Source organism: Drosophila gunungcola, chromosome 3R (assembly GCF_025200985.1).
Source record: "Drosophila gunungcola strain Sukarami chromosome 3R, Dgunungcola_SK_2, whole genome shotgun sequence".
NCBI lineage: Eukaryota > Metazoa > Arthropoda > Insecta > Diptera > Drosophilidae > Drosophila > Drosophila gunungcola.
This window is the reverse complement of record NC_069139.1, coordinates 24143002-24168313: the sequence shown is the minus strand read 5'-3', so window position 1 is coordinate 24168313 and position 25312 is coordinate 24143002. Positions and strand designations below refer to the sequence as shown.

The window sequence follows — 25312 nt, the reverse complement described above, 5'->3', positions numbered from 1 at the left end:
CCAAGTAGAGTTTGCTTTTGCAATTTGATTTTAAACACGATTTTCTGAGTTTTCATCTGCGGGTCTCCAAAATACTAACAACAACAACTCTGCTGCGCCTACATAAATAACTGCATACGTTGCATTCTCTTGCCTGCTCTCTCGCTCCCACTCCTTCTGACTCTCTTTTTCTCTTTGTGCATCTCGCTCGTGCTTATTTAATTTTAGACTTTGCCTCTAACATTTTTAATTCCCTTCCAGATGATGTTGTGGCATAACTAAGAGGCTTGTATGACAATAATAAATATGTACATACTTATTTATATGTATTGTATCCTTGCCGATGGTATTTAAGTCTACCACAGGATAAATCAACTTTGGTTGTATGTCTTCGATTTCATAGATCTAAAAAAAACTACGCATTTTCAAAGTTTAGTTATAACTGTTAGGGAATTCAAGTTTCGACTTTCCAGTGTAAATTTCCCTTCTCGTTTTCCATTACTTTGTCGCGTTGTTTTTCGTGTTCTTGTTGCCTTCTCCCTCTTTTGATGTTGTTGTTGTTGCTTTCCAAGCAGGTTCTTCTTGTTGCATTTTTTACAGTTCTTGGTTTGTTGTTGTTTTTCGGGTTTTCTAGATTTTCGGCTTGTTGTATTCGTTGTCGCGCCCCCTCAGCATCATTTCCCTTGCCGTTTTTCTAGAATTTTTCTATTCTACCTACATACTTGCCCCTTTTATCGATATTTATCAGAGGCAGTGCCTTATCGATGCCACCTCGCTCGCACTCGCACACTTCCTGCCGTTTACCTGAGTCCGCGACCTGTTCCCCATGTTGTTGTTGTTGCTCTGCGGTTGTTTGGGTTCCATAGTTGTTGTTGATCTGCTGTTTCTTGTTGTAGTTGTTGCTGTGTCTGTGGTTCTGGCGATCGTCTCGCAGGGATTTATGTACAAATCCACAGCCTTCATGCATATGGCCGTGTCTGTTCTGTTTTGTTTTGTTCGGTGTTTATTAAATTCCACGATGCGTGTACAGGCGCGGCCAGGAATGTAATGTTCAAGGTTGAGACCGTTCCTTTTTTAAAAGGCGAAGTTATTAAATGCAGTGCAGTGTGAATTTTACGATCTTAATTATTAAGAGACTTTTTTCTTGAAGGCAGCATTTATTTGGAGCAAATGCAATTGTTCTTGATGTATTTTTTTGTTGTCCAAACCCCCAAGTATGATTAAATATTTAAGTCCCATTGTCATAAAAATACAATGTGCAAATTTTAGCAGTAACTTTCGACTTCCGTTAAATTTTTTTTTTTAATCAGCGCTTCTTGTCAGCTTATTTTTGAGGCTATTCTCTTAGCCGCAGCTGTGCGCTTGCATTTTCAGTGGCTGCACAGCGGCCGTTTGCCTTCTGCTTGGAAATTTATTTGTCTGCACGCCGATCCCCATTATGTTCATGGGCGTATGGTATGTGTGAATAAGTCGCTTCCTTGTATTTCTCTGTCTGTCCGTCTCTTTCTGCTGTTCTTCCATCTGTTTATTCTTTTTTGGCGATTAAAATTAAATTTTAATTCTGCCGTTCTGCTGGCTGTTATACATGTTGTTGTCTGCTTTTGTCTGGCGACTGCCATTGCCCTGTTTTTTCATTGAGCTTGGCTTTGTTTTACGGACTTCCTTGTTGTTTCCCACTCCCCGGTTTTCCCTGTTTTCCACCCCCCGAACTGCAATCTTTCCACCGCCTGTTGCTGCGCTTAGCAACATTTTGCTTATGTTGCTCATTTGTTAAGTGCAAATTTATTTATGAAAATTACACTACATACACACACAATTTCTGGCTGATTCATATGCATATGTATGTATACCCTGGTATAAGCATAATTAACTGATATTATTCATGCCCATGACTCGAGTGAATAACGCTGGAATTACTTTTTTGGCCAAGGGTTGAGAGGTTCTAACTTTGAGGTACATTTCAAGAGGTAATTTTCAAAATATTTAAATAAAATATAATATAAAAAAAATTCAAATGTATCAGATTGATTAATAGTGGAGTTAATAAACAATTTTATTTCATTGAGAATTGTTTCATATTTCAACTCTAATCTAAGGCTTACTTATTTTTAAACATTTGTCTATCTTAGGTTTACTCTACAAGCATAGAAAAAACGTCTTATCAGTGCGACAGCTCAGCTTATGATTTGAATAATTTATAACCTCTTTATGATTAAAAAGTGACATGCCCATTTCTGGATTTGAAATTTCTTTATTTGTTTTTAATTTAATCAAATTAATGAAATGTATAGACATATAGAGCGACACAATTTAATATCTTGGAAATGCCAAGTGCAGAGGAGCTCAGCTTGTCAGTGATATTTGAATAGGAAATTGGTAGTATCCGCCTTAGAATTTCATGCTCACCTTGACGGTTCTTTAGCTGAAAGTTTAATTAACTGAGATTAACATTTCAGACTGTCTAATGGATCTTATCCCCCTTTTCCCCGGCTTTCTCATTCGTCGCTTTACACTGAAAAAAGTGTCGGGTGGCGGCTTATAACCTGACAGGTTGAGTAACATTTTAAGTTGCCTTTATGTGCGGCTTTAAACCTGTGTCGGTTTTTTACACATTTATACAGCTGCATTTTGCATTTGCCCTTGCTTATCATTTCACTTTTGTTTCAACCCAAAGTGCACCGATAAGGTGCAGGAAAATCTCTGATTAGCCAGCAGCAGAAGCAGCCAGAAAAAATTAATCAGACAAGTAAATACACGTGACCTGGATCTGGCTCTGGAAATCTAAAGAGAACCTTAATTAGGAGCGTATTTGTTCGTGTGTTTGGCTCTGATAAGCTCTGGCGGAAAATGTCAAGCGTAAAATGCAAACAGTACAAGCGGCAGCGTGAGCTGGCTGGATAAATAAACTAAATAAAAATTTAAATAAAAATACCTTTTCGTACTAATCACGAGTGCTGCCGTTGTGCTCTTCCCATTGAGTTACGTCTGACTCGGAGCACAAAGAGGCAGAATCATCAGTATCAACAACCTCATCGAGGTCCCATCTTCCACCCCATCCCCACTCATTGATGCCCCTGCCTTTTCCACGACCTGTGCCTATTTGCTGACCGAACACTGCTCCAGCTGTAATATTTACTGTTGGCCGATCGCAGCCGCAGTGCAGTGGCCAGACCCTAATTTTAATTTTTCTAAGAATTTTCTAAGACATATATTTTGCACTATTTAAGTAGTGTTTAATACAAGGTTTGTTTGGTTTTTTATCTCCAGAATTTTCAATGATTTCAATAAACAATACGTATTGTGTTACGCAGACTTTAAAATAGTAAAAGAAAAATATTAAAGTTTAGTTTTCCAAAAAATAATATTAAACTGTTAAAATTGTTCTTCCTAAATAACTAACAAATTATGTAAACACATTATTATTACACGATAATATTTTAAAGTTTTTGACAATTGCATTGTTGATGACAGTTCATTTACATTCCGTTTCAAAGACCAGTTAAAAATTTATAGATATTCCAAAACTTAAAGCATCCACTTAAAGAAGAAAAACACTGTGATAGGAAGGGAAAAAGGGAAGACCAAATTTGAGGCTGGAGGCACTGGGTTCAAAGTTCACGGCGCTTATCAATGCGCACATCTCTCGGACAGCGCCTGAGATTGGAGCCAAATTGCCGTGGCGTGCATTGCCATTTGAACTCGATGTGTCAAATGCACGAACCGTTTGAGATTACCCGAAATGGGAGGCAAGTTTGATGCTCTGGGGCGGCTGACCCACATAAGGAAGCCGCCCCCGCCCCGACTGCCCCTCCTTTCATGCTAGCCAAGTGAAAGTTTTCTCTTGTTTGCCGCTCCGTTGGCTTGGCTTAAGTAATTTGCAACCATTTACGACAAATTTGCATTGGGCCTGATGCAATTTTCGGGCTGTAGTGTGAAAAATATGAAAGTGAAATGAAAATTGCTTAATGAACGCTTTTAATTTTGACTTGTGAATATTTTGTGACGGACCTGTGGAGACTGTGACATGGATATGGCACCACTGTCCGCAGGTCCAGGCAGGATATGCGCCTCGCCGGGCTGCAGCTGCAATGAAAACTTGCCAACATCCTGCGGGAAAAAATAAAACAATGTTTAATAAAAAACAACAGCACAAAAAGTGCCAACATGGTCGCATGAAACGCTGAAGAGGATGTCAAGGGTGAACGACCACAGGGACACCCAGTAGACAGGAGACGGTGAACAGACAGACAGACAGACAGACAATTCGATTAAACTTTTATGCAAGGTGGAATATTCATATAAAGTACACTTCGTTTAGCCGCCCCTAAAACTCTTAAAAGTTTCTTGAAAGTTGTCCAAAAAATGCAACTTCAGTTTGTTCTATGAACTTTCAACAGTCTTATAAATTTATAACTACTTAAAGTATAAAAAAGTGGCAGAATTTAAAAGAAAGTTTTAGTAAAGTTTAGAACAGACAGCAGAGCTAGCAAAGTATTCGATTCTAAAACATATTTGTTGTATTGTCTTAAAGTCTTTTTATATCTTGACTTAAACCAATTCTTAAAACTGACAGTGTCACATGTAATTTTGAAAGTAAATAGAACTAGATCAAACTTTATTATCATACATTGTAGCTAATATCTATTTATGCAGTATCGTTGAGTATTTTAATGCTTATAGTTCATAGTTCATAATAACCGTTTTCCATGTGAGTGTCATTGATATGCGCAGCTCAGAGCTCAGAACCCTGATTCTCAGACCACAGACGCTGCTGAAAGCGAGACAAGCTGGCTAAAAGCTAAATGCGGGCTTAGACCTTTGCAGTTGCAGTTGCATTGGCTGTTTCTGTTTCTGGTTCTGTTGCCTTAGCCTGTTGCCAGACGTGAACGAGCTTTTGTATATGATTTGACCTTAATTCCCTGGCACATTGCACTTTAAACGCAGGCTGACTGTAGGAAACTGCTCCTTTAAGCGCATTCTGAACTTTGTTTGCGGGGCTCTCTTTTCTTCTTGCCAGCTTGTTTTTTGGTTTTGTCGGGCATTTCCGGTTTGTGTGTAAAGACGATGAATAAGGCGAAGATGAGAAGACGGGCTAAGCTTGGCCCGGTGAAAGACGTTGGTGGGCCCGGTCCTCAAGTGGACTGGGGATGCGGAGGCGACGGAGGGGGAGGGGGAGGGGGAGGCCGTATCCTTTGTCTGCGAGGTGGCTTAGTTCGAGTTTCCCCGGCACAATGTGCCCGCAGGAAAGTGAGTGTGTGCCAGTCTGTTTGCCACAAAGGATAGAGGATATTGCTCTCCTCCCTCAGTGTGTGTGTGTGTGTGTGTGTGTTTGTGTGCTAGGTCATTGGCTGCTGTCCTGGCCATCTCATCCTTTTCCCCTCTGACAAAAAACTTTTGCCCAATATACATTTATACTAAAAAAAAATTGTTTTCTTTCCTTGCTCTTTTTTTGCAGGTAAGTTTCGGTTGAAAAACTTTCGGAGTTTAAGGCAATTGGAAACTGTTACTGCTGCTGCTGCCCCCGCACATCGCCACTTGACTTTGGCCAAGACCTGGAGGTGGATTGAATTGGTTTCGGTTTGCTTTGTTGTCTATTTTTTGTTTGCCAGTTTATTTATATTTTGGTGCGGTTTTGTGAACTCATTTGAAATAATTACATGGCTCTAACTCAATGTCTCAAGTTTGCCTGGGACGCGTTTATTTTTTTTTTGAACAATTGATTTCCCACACACGGAGGCACAGAAATTGCAGAAATCACAAAGACCAGAAATGGGAAATTCCTTAGTTATTGTTGGATCCGCATAAATATGTATCTTAGTTAACAGTTGAAAATAGCGTGGGCTGTCTCCGCGAAGTCAGTTGGAGTTTTGCAGACTGGAGGCGAGGTGCCAAGGGGCTCGTTAGCCTTGTTAACTCTAGCTTAGGCGTTGTCTTGCACAGTTATAGGCCTTGTAGGTTGGTAAATCCGTTCTGAGAATTCGTTTTTAGATGTGCCAACTTTAATTGGCAAGAAATTAAGTGGTGGCCTAGAATTTAGGTGCATTATTAATCATACGTAATTTATGTATTCCTGAAAATTGTTTATGTGAGAAGAGTTGGCCTTAAGGAATATGTAATGGGCATAGAAATTAATACTTTTTTATAAGCTACAGAAATCTTATCTATAATCTGCGTTTCTTAGTTTTTTTTTCAGTAACCAGCTAAATTAAAACAATGAACTTTGAGTTAATAGATGAATAGTAAACTTCGGCTATACCGTGTCCCAGAAATCTCTTTTAAGCAAATTCCAGGGCGTATTTCAAGCAAAAAGGCTTTATTTTAGCATGCATGATAACTTTTGATAACTCTAAAACACTTCCAGCTAAACTTTAAACGTCGACTAATATGCCACAAGGGGAAAGTGGGGGCACACATTATCTATTTGCATTCGCGACTCAACCACCGATAAACTCGGCGGTTGCACATGGCCATTCTCCCATTTCCGTGGACTTCCCTTCTCCCGGCTAAGCCCATTTCTCGACCCAATTAAACTGTTTACTTGCATAATTTCCACGTTAGTTAGTGCGTAATTGCATTAGTTGGAGTGTTAATAGACCATGCATAACTTTTCGCGCAATTTTCGAATGGCAAACAGACTAAAATTGATGAACAAACTGCCATGATTATGGCGATGATGATGATGATGATAGTGATGATTAAGGCGCGACTTCATTTCGGTTTTCTATAGTTGGGTTGGGTCTGGATCTAGGTCTGGCACTCTGATTTGTAACTGCAATTGCAGCACACATACTCGCATTCTTGGCACACAATTGCTGTGGCATTTATTGGGTGTTATTGTTGCGGTTTCGCAGTTGACCCACATTTTTGCCAATATGTTGCGCAGTTTATGCTGCTAACAAGTCAGCGTCTGGGATAAATTTAAAGATACTCGATCGAGAGGAAGTTACACCAAAGGTGTCATTATGATTATTATTTATGCATGTGTGTCCCGTATCGATTCGTGGGAAAACTGGAGCAAAATAAATTAGATAAAGAGAAGCTTATTTCCGCAGAAACCAGATATGCCTCGTCTGCACTTAAAAGTAAAACATTTAGCATAAATAGTTTATTTTGATCATAAAAATTTAAAATTATCTTGTGGTCTAAAGTAAACATAAGAGTCATAGTCAGCTGTTAAAACTATGCAGCAACAAAAGAGCCACTTAGGAAATTTTGTTTAAAATAAAAATTGTAAAGTTTGGAATGAAGTAAATTATAAAAGACAAATTTTTTGTGACCTTTTTGTTGCAAATGTCTTGAAAATTGTGATCATGTCTGTAGAAAATCTGAAGAAAATGCAATGGTAATTGCTGTTATCTTCATGCCTTCATCCAATCGCAAAAATGAGAGACAGGCCAAGAATAACAATACCATTTTTGCTGATAAGCACACTTTGGGTTTTCCATGGGGGCCACAGGCGGATGAGCCAAGATGTGGTCGTGACTTTGCGCGCGTTGGCATAAAAAGAGATTGAGAATCTCTTCACGAATTCGAAAAATAAATTTAAATGTGGTTATGAATTTAAGTGCCATAAAAAGTGCAGATTATGAAACATTTTACCATTTTTTCTGCCGGAGCTTGATCCTCTTAATCATGGGTCAATGTTTTATCTGCAAACATTTTATTTTGTCTTCTGCAAAACAAGTTTAGTTTTTGGTTTAATTACCCAAACGGATTATTCGGCTTAAAAGGGATTTTTCAAGATCAGGCTGATAAGATAAACGAAGACCTATTGTGTTTTTTTTTTTTGCCTGACAAAGCAATTTACTCGGGCTTATTTAGATTTATTGGGCTCAAAAATCAGAGATTAATTTGTCTTCATGATGCCCATTACGTCTAACTTGTTTCTTTATCTTCTAATGTCGTGTACCTGACCCACATTCGATCTATTCGATAACACCTGTTTGATGACCTCAACTTAATTGACACTCTGAATCATTTTAGATTTAAACATTGCATTGTTTCAATTGTGAGTCATTTGAACTTAATATACCTATTGCCACCACTTCCCTTTTACGCCTCCAAACTGAGATGAGCCACGCCCCATCGTCATCTGTTTAACATTAATGGGAAACTGAAAAGAGTAAAACATCCATGAAATTGCTGCAATTAACTAACAAATTGTTGGGGCAGATCAGTAATTAAAACATGAAAATGCTTTTATAAAACAAAAAAAAAACGATATACCAATAAAAGCAAAACAAAAAGTGATTTTGAGGCAGCGCCAATTAGGTGTACTTTTAATGCAAATGCGTTTTCCGTTGAAAACATTTTAAAACCATAGAGAAACCATGGTAACAATGATGGGCAATAACGCATTTTAAAATAGGAAGAGCATAGAGAGATATAGCCTTTGGACGGGCAAACAAATTTATGGACTAAGATTGATCACGTAACAAATTCAATTATTCTGTCGATAGTACACTTGTAATGCCAGATTGGATCAGATATTGAATTAGACAGAGAGATCAATTAAGACTGTCGTCTGAGGTCAGTTATAGATTAAGATAAATTGCTAGATAGACTTGAAAATAATGCTTCAAATATACATATAAGTTCTGATATTCTCTAGAAAATCATCTCAATTTTTCACAAAAGCCAAGCGGTTGCCCCTGAAGAGCTCAACGCTCTAGTGCATGCATTTTTATTAATTCTATAAATATATTCTTACAGATAATGCATATAGCAATAACCTATTTCTATGGTAAAGCAAACTTAATAAAAAAGAGCAAAAACCAGCGATAAGAACTTCAAGGGTATGCAAACATAGTCCCATAAATAAAAACCATCTCTGGTTTTTCTTCGTCTCTAAGAAACTGAAGTTCAAACAGATTAAATCATCGATTTGAGCCTCGCAAAAAGCGAAAGAAAAATGAAAACCTGATGGCTTTGCTGCATGCGTCACAGATGGAAGTAAAACTGGTTCGACTTTGGGACCCCATCGATGAGGCAATGTGGCAATGTCGCTGACCAGCTTTTCATTGCACCTTTACTTCACCCCTCGGCCTTTCTCCGCGTGAAAGTGAGTACGCCTGGCCTTTGTCTTTGGTCGCCTGTCGGCGTCTGAGTTTGCACTGATTATGGCAATTGCAATTGCAATTGTCGCTGCAAACAATGCGGCATAAAGAGCAAAAAAGTCAAAGAAAATAAAAGCTCGACGCAATAGTCAAAGCCAAAAAAAAATAATGAAAAGAAATGCAGCTCGTTGAGTGAAATACTCTTGCATGAGGTTTTGTAATTTAAGTAAAATCTGTGCAGTATGCGGACGAAAAGAGTTCTGCCAACAATACATGAGATTAAGTTGTTAAATATTTTTTTTTTTATAATTTTACTTGCTTTTATATGAAAGCCTTGATAAAGACACAGTTAAATTAAGTTAAATTCTGGTGTTACCTTACCAGTGAATATTTCAGTATTATTTTATTTCCTTCTATAGTTCAGTAAAGCAAGGGTATATCTAGAGTCGCTTAACCCAAGATAGACTTCCTTTTGATGTTGATTTTTCTGCAGCTGTCTGTCACTGTCGCCTTGAGACGACATCGTCCGTCTTTCGCGTCTTTTGGGTTCAGCGTCTGATTATTGACGAAGTCGACGTCGGCGTTGTCACAGTGTTGTTGACATGCCCGCTGTCCCCCGCCGGCAATCCCCATACCCCATGTCCCAGCTCCTCCGATCCGTATCCATAAATCCCAGGCTGGCTGCGCCAAGGTGCTTGTGGTGCGCCGTGTGTGCACTGCACTTGTCAACGCAATTTGTGGTTTTGTTTCTATCTCTTGCCACTCCGTCACTGGGCCTCCTATTTTCTGGAGACGTCTGCTGGCTACTTGTCATGAATACATATATTTATACACATAAAGAGTATGTGTATACCCATGTGCGTGTCCATTGCGACCGTGTGTGGCCTGAACCGGGCCTGTCCATATGGGGAGTCACAGCCATAGCATTTGCATTAAAAATCCATGAGAAATTGATTTTTTCGTTCGGCTTTTTCTCGATTTGTATTGTTTTTTTTTTTTTTTTTTGTTTTCGTGCTGGGACTGCGGCTGCTGCAATTAAATAAAAATTATCTGCACGCTTTGGCGATTTGAGAATTCATTGAACAAATATCAAGATATGTCAGTGGGGAGTGGGAATATGTATGGCATTGCATCGGTATATCTGCGGTTGTCTGCGATTTGTCGGAGCGCGTTAAATTGATTTGTGCTTATAATGATGACCAATTGACTTTGATTCAGAGGCGACAAATAGGCGCAGCTTTTATGACAGATTCTCAAGCGTTTTTACGATAATTTCCCAGTTTATTTTTGATACTGTGTGCCATTAGTATTTATAGATTTTATTATACAGTAAAAAAAAAAAAAAAAATAAACAACAAATGAATATTTGCAACGTTTCAGAAATCTTTCGTTGTTCCTGAAAAAAATACTCCAAATAATAGTCAATAAATAATTCAAGAATGTTAAACATTTATTTGCAATTATTATTTCAAAGGTGGTTATTGGAATTATTATTATTGGAATAAATAAAAATACCGTATAATTACTTTTGTTTTTAATATTACCTATCATGGCTTACATGTAATTGTTTTAAATATTTTTCTGCAGTTGAATATTACTTGCAAATGTGTATGTATCTAAAAAAGTCAACAAAAATAGATAGCTCTGCCTCTTAGAGACAATATTACCATTGTCATGAAGGTGGAAATTACCATTACGACATGTAAGATTATTTGGGCTTGCCTTGACAATAATGTGCGAAGGTCGCAAGCATATGACTTCTCATATGTACTTTAGTTTAATAATATGGCACTTCCGTTGATAAGATCCTACGTGTTGTGCAGCAACGGAAATGGAATAGAAAACCGTAAAAAATTTAACAACTTCGCCGGAGAAACTTATCAGAAGTGAGCTTAGCGTTCATAAATTCATATATTTTTTTTTTTGAATACGCAAGTAAGCACAACTTGAAGCTATAAAAGTTTTGCGCCAATATCCGTTCCAAATGGCTGGGGCTAAAAGTAAACGAGAGAAACGGGGAAGAACTAAAATTGAAAGTGCGCCATGGTTAAATTTGACTAATGGGGTTTTTTCCCTTAAAACACACTCCGATGGATAACCTTTGGGCACTCACTCAACGTAATCGAATCGACAAATTCTTGGCATTTTGTAAATCAGATGGAGTTTTGTGGGGGCGGACGTGGCTTGGGGCCTTAGCCACCCCCTTGGAAACTTGGAAACTAGAACGGAACTGAGCAGCGTTTGTTGCATTAGCAAAATTGAAATAACAACAGCAGCAAGCTTACGTATGGTATATGGTACATACGTATAGGCCAAACAAGGGCATCATCCCCCGAATTGGGGTCGTGGTCGACCGTCAAAAAGGAAGGCAACACAACATTTCTCAACAATTAAATTTCTGGTCTGCCGCTTAGCAAGTTGCCCTTTGACATTTGCATTTCGCTTGGGATCTGAAGAGATGCCAAAATGGGGCAGCCATTTGGCATTAACCCAACCATTTTACGATTAACGGTTCCGACAGCTACAAAAGCCATTACTCTCTTGTCACTTTTGGTTAGCTCTTTAAGCCCAGTTAATCGTACGTTGGAATATATTCTATAAAATTTAGATTTGACCTTAAAACTTACATGAATTGTGGATCTTCAGTTTTGTTTTGATCTTTTCAAGTCTCCTCTTGTATAAACTAATAAACACTTCTATTGAAAACCTGATAGTCACCTAAATTCGTATATTTTTTGATTAAGGGTCAGGCATTTAATCAAAATGGATCATTGTCTCTACCTGAATACTTGCATTGCTAGGCTCGAGATCTCCCGACATGGTAACAGAAATAAGCCAGCTTAAGAGCCGCGACACATAGAGCCCGGTCGAAGCTAGAGCGTCTAAGAGGCAGGAAACCAGACGACAAATGCCACAGAACACGTAATGATGATGAACGCGGGATGCAAGAAGTGGCAAAGTGGGTGGAGGTGGAGGAATGGCCGGAATGGTGAAATGGGGGCCTGTTCGCTTTTAACCCAAACAGCTCTCGGTGACATAATCGGCACAGTTGGCCTGGCAACAACTGTTTTGCCAGCCCTTGTTACAAAACAGCCAGCTGGAGGGGCTTTTCGAGGGGCCATGTTGGCGTGGGGTTTTCGGGGGAAGGGGGAAAGGTGAAAGGGGTGGGAGGGTTCCCAGCACTTGATATTAAAATAAACATGTACTTATGTTTACCGACGGTATGACTGTTTGTGCGCAGCGAACTTCCGATGACGAATGAGGCATATTCCCAATTTACCTTGAATGGATTTTCGAGAATATTGTACCTTTAGCCAGGAGTTGCATGGCAACGGTTTCCAATTAATTATTTGAATAGCGCAGTACCAAGAAATATGAGCAACAGCCATAATTGGAATAAGAACGCATTAAAAATGATTCAGCCAACTTGACGGTTAATTTGTATAAAGGAACCTACATCGATAGCGGCAATCAGCGTAATGATGCTTTTCCCGGGCAATCGATAGCCCTTGATTGGCTTGTATAATACGGAGGTAACGGAAGTTACAATGGTAACCATAGGTATGCCCAACAAATTTACCAATCAATATTCACGCACACTCGCTTAGTTCTCCCTCCTTTCTTTGGGGGGTTCGCTGGAATCGGAGATTGGAGGTCATGCCGTGTCTGACCCAAAACTGCACGTTTTCTGTCCGGTGTGTTTGCTTTTTGGTCTGTGACCTTTGACATCTGACGGCTGTGGCATCTAGCTGAGTCGAGTTGAGTTGAGCCGAGTTGATTGACATAATTCGTTGCGACCGCCTTGACTTGTATTTGAATTTTTGGATGTGAAAGAACTGTGTCTGTCCCTTGTCGCATATCGATTTCGGGTAAATGTCAATCGAACTCTGTCAAATGTCATTGAACCGCTGGTGGGGATCGGGGGGCGTAAGCTTAGCCTGTGGGCGTGGTCGGGCTTTTGCCTCGGTTATTTTATGGCTTCATTTCAATTTGGCATTAATTGGTGAATGTTCATTGTTGCTGTTGTTGCGCCTGCATTTTCATAGTTTCGCCTGCGGACGGCAATCAACAAGCAGCTGGCATCTTTCCCGCTTTTTTCCTCTCGATACACTTAAAAAAAAGACTACACTTGGAACAAAAAGAAAAGGATACTTTCAAACGGCTTATATCCTAAAAAATCATTTAAAAATCTGTTTCTTTTCTTATTTTTAAATTTCCTAAACTAAAATGGTTTAATATTTGGAAAAAGAGCAAACTAATACTAAAATAAGCCAGAGCAAACAGAATCGTAGGTATTTTAAAAAACACAGTTTCTAAAATGAGATTATTGACTTAAGTAACAGCTTAAAAAACGAATTAAAAAAAAAAGAGTTTCAGTGCTTTTAGTTATTTACTACACCAGGAGTAGAACTTTTATTTTATGCTTTCATAAGAAACATATCCGATCCTTCACAATTTTTTTAACTGATCATTTTTCTCAGGTGTACTACCTTATTTTTCCTTTCTCTCCTCCCATGCTCCACTGACTTGCCAGTGCCTGCGTTTTGGCCATGCAGATTGTTGCTGGCTGAAACATTTTCAATGCATAATCAACAACAACAACTTCTCGCTACGTGACGAATTACGTGCAAAATTGCTACCCAGCCAGCAACATCGACCATCCAAGTGTTGCCCTTTGAGCAGCTGCTGTTTCTGTTGCCGTTGTTGTTGATGTTGATGTTGCTGTTGCCATGACGTTTCAGTGTGCTTTTTATTTATATTACTTTTTATTTTATTTTGCGACTCTGCTTGCTGACTCAAAGACTTTTTCTAATGCGCAAAAACAGATTCTCTTTGAGCCCGTCAACGTCTGGATCACCACTACGAGTGTCACATACACATCATGGCCAAAATTGTATTGATATCAGCCTTTGGCTTTTTTAGTCACTCAGCTGCTAGTTTCGTACCTACATCTTTTTCGGTACGCATAACGCATAATTTTTAAATCAAATTGCAATTTTTGTGGCTGCCCAGAAGAGGATCGCCGAGGAAACTCCCCTTCTTTGCGGAGCGACTGGTTGTGTTGCGCTTGCAGGTGAAATTGTGTGCAGCGTAACATATTATTAAATTGCCTTGATTATGGCCAGAGAGCCATCGCTCGGAGCTTCGGACCTGGCCGGGCCAAGTCGAAGAGAAATAGCCAATTTGAAGCCGTCCAAGCCAGAGTATTTCCTGTCGTGCCGCCGCTTTTGCTGCTGCTGCTGCTGCTGGTGCGGTTCCTCTCCGCTGCCCGGCAATTAAAGTGTGTAAACATTGCCGACAGAGCCGGCCCGAATGCGGACTGAATGGACTGTCAGAGTGGCAGCAGACGTTTGATCATAAATCTTAGAGTGCTGCCAAAAATAGAGTCATTCTTTCAGGGGATCCAAATGGAATGAGCTCGATTCGTTTCGATTCGATCCGATGGATGGATGGATGGATGGATGGATGGATGCATGTCTGCTTGGGCTGGTTCAACAGCAGAACAGGAACAGTAAGAACGATAAAGGCCAAAAATAACAACGCCACACACATGCAGACAACAAAGAAATCGCCGGTAAAGAAGGGGCCACAGAAATGGGGAGGCACTGCATTCGAAAGAAAAAGCAATCGGAACGTACTATTTTTGGAGCACCGATCTAGCAATACTCTGGAACATGTCAGCAGTTCATAAGAGTTCGGTAATTAAAGGTGATTGATATCTGAAAGGGAAATAAAACCTAAACTGAATAAATTTGAATATCACGTTGAAATACGTTTACATAAATAGCAATAGATTTCGATTTGTTTTATTAACTCATTTTAGACTTTGAGGTGATATAAAAACGAAACATTTCCATTAACAAGACTTTTTGTTGTCACAAAAATATATTCCATAATAGCCTACCTCATATGTTAGCATATCATTTCTATTAATGAAGTTATTTCATTTTCACCATTAATAGGATTACCTTATCGGAATTATCGCCCATGTGTAATGCCACAAAGTAAGGGTATCGAAAGGTTTTTGCCGCTCTATTGATTGATCTACGATTAGTTGAGTAAATGGAGGTTCTTTAAATGCCCTCTGGAGGTGGTATTCGGGCTGGAGCCGAACCAAACTGAGCCCTTTATATGGGTCAATAGACTGACGATCGCAAGGCAGTCGATTGATAGTGGCTTGCCAGATAATTGTTGTGCCAGCTTTACCCCTTTTTCAATTTACTTGGAGTCATTTAGCTGGCTTTCCATAATAAATTAAAATTATGGTGGTGTTCTTCGATTTGGTTTCTTCAGCTACTTATAAAAAAAAAAAAATGGGACATTAGTGTTTTATAACCATAAGCGCTAGTTTGGTTTAGTTTTGTTTTATTATTTCCTTACTTTTAGTGGATGTGTTTATTATGTCATAACGACTTGAGTCACGCATCTGTGTCGACAATTTTCATAACTTTTCCATTATTGTTTTGTTTTCCTTTATGCTTTGTTTCTGCTGCGTTTGCTTTCGCACCTGCAATGTAACGCTTTGGTGTTTCTTTATATTTTCATGCTTTTCATTTGGCCAAATTATGTCACTTTTTGTTTAAATGTTTATTTAAACAGCGCCAAAAAGTTTCAATTTCCGTTTGCTCATTAGGTCCGAACGTGCTGTTGGTTTTTTGCCCCCTTTCCGAGGCAGTTTAGAGGGTGAATGCGCGGGAGGGCCCACATAATTAAGCGCTTTCCGACCAACTATGGGCTGCCAGAGGAACCGCCTACGCGCAGCGTTCCAAATAGCTTAATGCCCCATTAAACTAGCTGCGATTTCGGTTCGCATTGCGAAGTGCACATGCAAACACCCTAGACTTTTGATGACGGCAAGGTGTTATTAGTTCTTCGCAAAACTAAAGCTTAACAGAAAAAAATTGACTTTTGAATATTGATAACATTTTTTTAAATCTAGCTACTTTATTGTTTCTTATAAAACAGGAATAAAATACCTTCATGTTCTCTAAATCATGTTGATTTAATGATTGCTTAACAAATCAGCACTTTTACTAGCATATTTAGGGTACTTGTCTGGTCAGTACTTTTTTCTAGCATTAAAGATTGTTTTCTCTTTGCGGTTGATTTATTCTTCCCTTCTATTATTTTTGGGTGCTAATGAGTTTAACAACCTGCGGCCTTTTATGACGAGAAATTTGAAAATGGATGTTGGAAATGTACAGGGAATTCCAAACAATCGTTTAGTCACCGTAAAGTAGATGAATCAGCTTTCAGATGGAAAGGAACTCAATGGATTGTCATTGGTTTATTTCGAAAAGCATGGAAAATATATCTTTCCACAAGAGTCACACATTTTGGATGGTTAAAAATGTGCTTGTTATCTAAGTCAAAATGTCTTATCGCAAAAAAAATAAACTTTTAAACCCATGACATCATACAAACAGAGCTAAAAGAGTACATGATGAAATTGTAATAGCACATGCAGTGCACTTCGTCATTTTTTACTAAACGTTCCCAGATCCATTTAAGGGGCAGAATAATTAAATGCCATCTATTGAGGAAGCTGCGGAGATGATGATGGTGATGATGATAGGAGAATGGTTTCTATAGACGAACAGGCAAATATCATTTCTATTGGACTCCTCGTTCTCCACTATTTATTCCTTCTATCTAATAAGCCGGTCATTAGTTTCATAATCACGCATACAGACGACAGAGAAAAGTCGTGCCCAGCTCAACCCAGCACTTGGCATTTGTTTATTAAAACTGCTGAAAGCAACGCTAGCGATAATGACGTTTGGTCGTTAAGAAAAGCGAGAAATTAGCATATTCATGCTTACATTAAGATGACAAACTGCTGGCGGTGATGGGAGTATTTCAGTTTTTATGTTACTAGTGCATCCCAGCCAACTTTGAACCCCAAAGTGAGACAGAACAATGCTCCAAATCAGCCCAGACAAGGCGGTAATGGAAGCGGCTGCAGAAATAGCAACACTCCACGAACGAAAAGCGAAACTATTAGCACGGAAATGGGTTGTTTCTCCATCTTGGCTCCGCGTGGATTTTATTTTTAGCCAAAAAACGAGGAGAAAAAAGCACGAGCGGAGGGTAAAAACGAAAACCGTCAGTCGCCAAAGGAAAATCCATAAACATAGGAACATAATGTAGGCAAAGCTCATGGAAATCCAGCCACGCAATGATCAAAGTGTTCCGAAAATACTCTTCTAAGCTAATGATGTACTTAACTATTGGAATTTGTTAGCTATATATAAACTATTAGCTTTATCGATATATATAAATACGGACTAATTTGAATGAACTACATTTAAAAACAAATGTAGATATAAATAACTAACTAAAATTGATAAGATTATTAATTAAACTTCATGCTTGAATAGAGCTTAGAGTGCGCAGATGTTCTATTATTGGAATTTTGAAGTATTCGGTAATATTTAGATAAATAATATATATCTGTAGAAGGTTGAGATAAGATAAGATATTTAAGTAAATGTGCCTGTGTGACAAACATTTCGCAAAGATTCACCATACCTCTTTCTGCGTAGAGAGTCTTAAAAAAACGTGCTCAAGAGCAGCTCAGCCGTTTGCTTTTGGCAAGTAAACTAAATACAATTTTTTTTCTGTCTTTGGCCGCCTGTTTGTTTGTTTAATTTAAGTCTTGCTTGGTTTTGGTCGCCTCGGTGCCGGAGTAGTGCAAATTTGTTTGCCAAAAAAGCAGCTGGGAAAGGCAAACCAAAAGCAAAAATATTGTTCGAGACGTGCCGCTGCATAGGCAAACAAAAACTGGCAAGATCAGGGAGCAGTGCCGGACAAAAAAAATATAACTTCCATTGTTCAGTTTAGACAAATGTTTTGTAAAAAGTACAAAGCAACAAAAAAAAAATGAAAACTATATATACCAACGACACCAAACAAGCTTTAAATGAAATTTCTGCTGATTATGTAACAATCTGAAAGAGAGTGAGAGACAAAGAAAGAGCTACCTTTGTTGGTGTTCAGCTGGCTGTCTTAAGAAAAGTGGTTAAGAAATTGACAGGCGGCGATTTGCATAAATGAAATTAGTGAGTTGCCGCTAACAAGGCTTAAAAAACCGCAGCCAAGACCCATAAAACTCTTTGACCCTGTCACCCCATGGCAATAACTTGTTTCTCAAAGATATTACGCCCTGGAAGTTGTAACTTATTTCGTTAGAATTAAGTTTCCTAGTTAATTTGATGTCTTTATCTTGTTTCAAGCCAAACATAAAGTAAATCCTTGTATGATTTAAATTTAAATATTAATTTTATTCTCTAGCAAAGACTTTTGAAGCATATACTTGTTCCTTTTCTTACTTCCTGGTATGACTAGTTTAATAGAACAATCCCGGCTAAAATGTCGCACTTGCTTGCATTGAAACAACTTACTTGCTTGGCTAGTATCGTGGATAATTTGTTGATAACGAATATATATGCTTATTTTATACTTATGTACATGTACATTCCCCTTGTCTTACTCTTTTTTTATGCTCCGCAATTTTGATGTTCTCTTGTGGCCATTCTTTGTGCTTGAATTTTGCTGGCAAAACGAGTTTTTTTCGTGAATGTTTTTTGAAGTTGTCTCAATGAGAGTTTCATTCTTGAAATGCAAACAGCTGTGTGGCAGAGACGTGCACAGATACAGATGCAGATACAGATACAGATACGGATATGGATACAGAGGCAAGCACTCAGATACAGATACATCCACGGCATGTGAATGGGCATGGGAAGCATGAGAAGAGCCCATCAGCTAACCCAAGCACAGACCGCAAATTTAACCATAAAATATGGTAACGAAACACCTGCTCTTACCGTTCCCCGCTACCCGCTCCTCACCCCCTTTAAGCAGCAAAATGTACCTGCAAAAAAAGTGTCGTCTGTCCGCCCTTCTCACCTGTGTGTGCTGCCATTGTTTCACCCCCCGTCTTGTTTATTGTTCAATCTGCCATTGCACTTTGCTGGTCTTTGCATTTATTTGGCATGACAGGCGAGGGGCGACACTGCAGTTTGAATATTCTCCTGCGCCCCAGCTCAAATTTCAAATGTAAGGAATAAACAAGAAGTGGAACTATCTTTTTCTGTTGTTCAAATATATTTCTCCGCCGCCGCCGCATGTAAATAAAGACCTCGCTGCAGTCCGCAGCCCCCGCACCCCCCGCACTCTGCTGTTGACAGGCAAACTCTGAGATTTATGAAAGTTATAAATATAGCGAACCATGTCTCCCGTTTCCACCGAATCTGGAGCAAACGAAGAAGCAGATACAGCTGCCATTTATGTTGAGAACAGCCAGCCGAATTTGATAGAAAACTTTGCCCGCAGAATGTTGTTTTTAAAGTTTTGCCTATCGTTGTCGCATTGAGTTATGGTTTTACTTTTTCGTTTCTCCAAAACGATACAAATAAGGGTGGATTATGATAGTATCGTTACGAAAAACAATAAGAAACTTCTTCATTTTGAATTGTTTAAAGTATTAAAACTCTTAGTGCATTTTTTAGACTGAGTAAATTAATAAAGAAATTATTGCCTTTTTTAAAATAATTGATTAAAATTGTTTTTCAAATTAAGTAAAACAGAGATCCCAAATAAAAACTAATTGTTTTTTAATTGTAATGAGTAGTTGCAATCGCCAACATAAGTACTTATGCCTTAAGGGGTTCCTTAAATGCGTATGAGTTCCCTGAAAGTAGTAAAAACTCAGAACTTTGGTTCCCCCTCTGCACAATTGATTTCTGTGTTTCCATTCCCGCTGACTCTTCGACTCTTTTTGCCCGTCGCTTGTTGCTCCTCACACATTCACACAATAAAATAGACCCTGTCCGCCGATAAACTCAATTAGAGGTGCAGCCAGACGCTAAAAGCCTTGCGAGACCTCGTTTCGCGGGCGGCGCTCAGGTGGGCGAGCTAATCAAATGAATGCAACGAATACATGGGTTACTTTGGTGTAATAATCAAATTAATTTGCATAAGCTGTGCGACCCCGTGACATTAAAAACCGCTGTGGTTGCGCTGACGGCAGTTGCCTATGGTCAGGTCAGGTCGGTTGCCCTGATTTCAGAGCCCTACCCTTGATGGTTGATAGTTTAATGGCGGGTCCTTCTGCACTTTTTAGCATGCAATCGTGGGGAGCGATGTTTGATGTTTGCCCTTTGCGTTAGTTTCACAATTTATTGTAATGCGATTGTGTCGGCCAACTATGGGCCTGCATGCAAGGCGAGCGAGCGAAAATCGATGCAATGAGAGCACTGTCATGCAATGTGGAGGTACCTCCCCACCGTATTATAAAGTACGCTTTTTCGCCCATTTTACCCACAAATACCGGCGCCAGCACTACACTCAGAATAAATCACAGTACTTTTGCGTGAACGAAAAATTTTTTAGAATTGCTTTTAATTTCTTTTCTAAAACCAAAAGGTTGATATTTTAATTTCTGTCTTAAATTCCAGAAATTGATTTCTAACATTAAATCATTATGATCTTGAAACAGTTTTAAGTCAACTTTAAATTTTCCGAATAATTTTTTTTTGTAGAAAATAGTATTATCTACCTTTTCTATAACTTTATTTGATATCTTAATATTAAAAGTCTTCTTCTTCAGAAACTTGGACGGTTTAAACTAATTTTAATTTAATTTAATTTAATCTAATTTTGAGCACAACACTTATTCTGAGTGTAGCGTAAACCCAAACACACAGACACGAAAATTGATTTCCCTAAACAATAGCTAAAGTACAAAACCGATGCCGGCACCACAGATACAAATGCGAGCACGCATACAAGCACAAACTTTGGGGTCGCGCCGTATCAAAGATATCGTATCTCATTGATGCCCCTTTCAGTATCTGTGTGTACGTGTATTTTTTTTATAGCGCACAATGTTCCCGATGTTTTTCATTTTTTTTTTTTTTTTGCCAGCTTTTTGGTTGGCCTGTTGTAATGTGCTTGGTTTAGTTTTGAAATTGAAATGTATGCAAATAGTGGCATGTTGCCTTTGAAAATCGATAAATTCTTTATAGGCCGGGAGCTCAGCTGATTGCATGTGAAAGGGTCACGAAAGAAATGGAATCATGGGGGTTGTAAAACCCTCCAAACTGCTATATCAAATAATCAAGATTTATGCGATTTGTTAATGAATTCTATCAGCCAGGCCCTGCAGAGTATATCACTCCAAATGGAATATGTTTCAATTGAAAGTTGTTTAATATCGTGGCCCTAAATTGTAATTGGATGTTGGGGATTCTGGGACATCTCTCGTTGAGGCTTGCCTTATGGCTACACGCATATTGTGTAAATATTTACTCCGATTCCAATTTTGATCACATCTCGAATTTTTTGTTTGCCTTTGTTTTTCCTCAAGTTTGTTTGTTAATTGAATTCAATTTAGACAGCAGTCAAATGACAAACTTCCATTATTATTAATCATGCCTCGGCTTAATCAATTTAACCCAGTTTATTTTATGATGCTTGGTGGGTGGTCCCATTGTTGGGGGTGGCGCCAAAGTGATTCCTAACTATAGCCTGGCTGTGGCTAAAAATATATGTTATTTATTTTTTAAATTTAAACCTGTTGATTGCATAATAAAACCAGAAATGTTTTAAATATTAATATAGTTAAAGAAATAATGGTTTTTGAGGCCCTTGAACTTGATATTCATAAAAATATAACTAAAGGGAATGTTTTTAAAAATATAACTTTTTATTTGGTTTAATATTTTAATAATTTTGGGCCATGGACATGTGAAAACTATTAATAGTTATTATAGAAAATTTGTTATGTATATCAGCTTCGTACACTTGTGTTAAATTATCATAATGTTCCAGCTTTAAGGCTTCGGGTGTTAATGGCTCCCAGTTATAGGCAGTACTGTACGTCACGTCAGAAAAGTCTGTACATATCTAAACAAAGTTGCTGCGCTAATTTGAAGCCAGCAAACAGAGAGGCAGACAGGGCGAGAGTGATGAGCATTGCCATTTCACCTTGCACGCGCCCAGAGTCTGGTGTGCACAACCCTCCCACACCCTCCCACACCCTGAAATTCAGTCTGCAATGCACAATTTCAAGAGCCACCCACCGCCGCCCTCGCTTCCAGCCGCCCATTCAGTACACGCAAAAGGGGAGCAAGTTTAAATGCAACGAGCAAAAATCAATGCAACCCCAGAGCAGCCCCATGCAGTCCCATGTAGCCCCCATGCGACCCCCTCGAACCCCTTCGGCACCTCTTCCCAAAGAGTACATTAAAAAAATCCATTTGCCCTGTTTGTGAGTGGGCGTGGACCGGCGCCAAGCTGGTTTATTAGATTGCCGTAAATAAGTTTATGATGTGCCCAAAAAAAAAAGGGACAACAAAACTTGTATTTAGATGTAGTAAAAATAAAACAGGGCGCATATCCATGCTAATGAGAAATTCGTTATTGGAGGACATTTTCCACCAATTTGGGAAATAATTAACCCTCTAATTATGCGATTACCTACAAGTTGCCGATCGAGCTGTGGAAACTTGACGCTAAATAGGCTGCACCACATTCCTAAGTCTTCTGAGGAAAAACTAATTACACTCAGAAATTACAAACCATAAAATGAAGAGTACCTATAATACATTTTTGTTTTGAAAACCGTATAAACCTTTTCAAATACTGAACAAAAAATGTTGAAATTGAAGTAAAGTTTAAGGACAACTTATTTTTGCTTGCAAATTTATATAAATCTATATGTAATTATTTTCCAAGTGCACTGCACTGCAGCGGAGACAGAGCGGAGCCATTTCCTAAATTCTAGAAAGCTGAGAAGTTGCTGAATAATATATATATATATATATATATATAGAAAGAAAAAGGGTGGCAAGTGTGAGCCAGAAATATGTTGAAAATGAGCAATCTCCTTGGCATTTACTTTGAAATTGTTTTGCTTTAGTTTTCTGTAGCCATTTTCCTATATGTTGTGTTCCCTTTGCCACTGATAAAACTTTTCCCTTATTGTTTTCGTTCTCTTGCATCACATAATGGCTAAGCAGTTGTAGCAATTTCCAAGCTCTGTGTAAATTACAAAAATAGAAATAAAAACCATATCCATGTGCATTTCCACTAAATATGTAATACTCAATTCCATTTTCCCTTGCAGCACCGACGGCACTGAATCTCCCATACTGGCTGAAGACGGTGGCGATGGACATGACAAACCGCGATTGCGCTACGGGGAACTAGTGATACTCGGGTGAGTCTATAGAAATAATAAAAGTAAGGCAATGCCCAAAGTAAAGTACTTTGTTTTGGGCCGTAAGTACATGGTGGTTTTATAAGGCAGAGCTAACCACTTGACAAGTGCTGGAATGAGCCTCTTCAAGACTTGTAGATCTTTGTTCTTTGACTTCAAGCATTTCAATTAAGGAGCTTTAGAATAAAACAAGGGCTAGGTCAACAATATATTGAGCTGAGTCAATTCATATCGCTCAAATTGTCATGTGGTAACAGAAAACTTTCGCTTTAGTTAGATAAGATAGTAGACTTAATTGGTAAAGCTTGGTTTTCCCAATGCAAGCAATTTTTAAAAGAAGTATTTGTAACGAAGAGACCTAATCTATTCGGCAAACATATCTCATGGTTTGGTAATCCAATAACATATCCATTCTTAACGCAAGTGTCACATATTCGAATAATGTCACTTTACCGGTTAAAATCTAAGCAGCTTAAACAGATTACCTTCTTAACGATTCAAAGATCAAAGATAGCCCAACCAGTTACGTTTGACACAACTCCATCCGAACAGAATCTTCTTAAATCTACCATCGCTTATCATGGATTCATAAATGAAGCTTCACTGCACTTTTATGGGGTCTTCAACCAAAACCGCGGCCACCTAGAGACCCACCGATTCCAGCCACAAACCCAATCCGTCAAACGCAGCACCACCGCTTACAGAAGTTTAAGTGCCGACTCTGTAAGCATTGAGCTAGCCGCATAAATTTGATCAACGCAGCGGTCCGCCGGCGGAGATTGATGATTCTGGCCAGCAGCTGGGACGGATATGGATGATTGTAAATCTCGACGGTCGACGGGCCAACAGCAAGCGCTTGACATTGTGCTGATTGGCAACGCTTGGCCGCTGACTCACTGCCAAAGTGCGACTCACAGACTCCAGAAAACAGTCTCCAGACTTGAGTCATTAGCCGAAAGCATTTTGTGCCGGAGCTGCAGTCTGTGTTCTTTATGTCCCAGTTGTTACTGCTGGCATTTGTTATCTTAACACTTTTTAATTGCCCATCGGACAAAAGGCAGGGCTGGAAAAATTAAGGGAGCGTAGTACACCCTGCGTAGTTCTCCATCAATTCCCCATTTATCATGACAACCATGCTGCTCTGGTCGCCCGAGCAACTTGTGGTCACTCATTGAGGATTCCCCCTCCATTGTCGCGGTTGGTGATATATGATGGACAACCAGACGATGATTGCTGGACAACAAGCCACGGGCAAAGAAGCTGACAGACTCGTACGAACACTTGGATTGTTGTCAGCAAATCTGAAACTCTTAATTGTTGTCATCAAAATAAGACATAACTAATTAACAAACTGAAAAAAAACAAAGCTTGCCAAATGTGGGCATATGAACATATTCAAAAACATGAGCAGCCTTATAGTTACATAACTAAAGGTCAACATGTCCCGAGGGTTCAAACGTGGCTGTAAACATGGATTCGATTTATGTTTTTGATTCGCTTGGAGGGTACCAGTTCTCAGAATTTTACATCACGCACGGAAAGTTAATTGTTCTCCGACAAGATCATTTCATAGTAAAATCTAGGTTTTATTACATACAGCGGGGGATCGGTATTTTCTGGGATCAATCTTTAACAGTTTGTCAATGAAATCATATAAAATCCTATTGACATTTTATGAGTTTTATTTTTAGGAAATAATGTTTAGGAAATTAAGCAAGATAAGGGGCCTCATTTTCGACTTTACATGCTCAATTTGATTTATCAAAAACTATTTATATTCTAGCAAACATTTGTAATTTTATAGCTTCATTAATGTATCTCAGAAAATCGTATCTTTAATGGTCGTAAATACATTCTGAAACACCAATTTTTTTCATTGGAAAATAGCTTTTGTGCGTTGTTTATTACCCTCTCGATATGGTTGACTTTCAAAGAACTTGTCTCAACATTTCTCCATTGACTGAACTTAAAAGATTATAATATAGTTTATCCATGGCCATATGTGAATATAAAACTAAATTGGCTTATTTTGTTCACCCACTTCGGAAGA

The 25312-nt window shown here is 38.8% G+C and overlaps 1 protein-coding gene across 1 annotated transcript in view; it reads left to right on the top strand.

Moving 5' to 3' along the window:
• Positions 1 to 25312, top strand: part of LOC128263882 (protein pellino) — a 30404-nt gene that overhangs the window by 1728 nt on the left and 3364 nt on the right. Inside the window, exon 2 of the mRNA XM_052999153.1 lies at positions 23170 to 23262. Coding sequence (XP_052855113.1) covers positions 23170 to 23262 — 93 coding nt within the window. The remainder of the gene's footprint in view (positions 1 to 23169; positions 23263 to 25312) is intronic.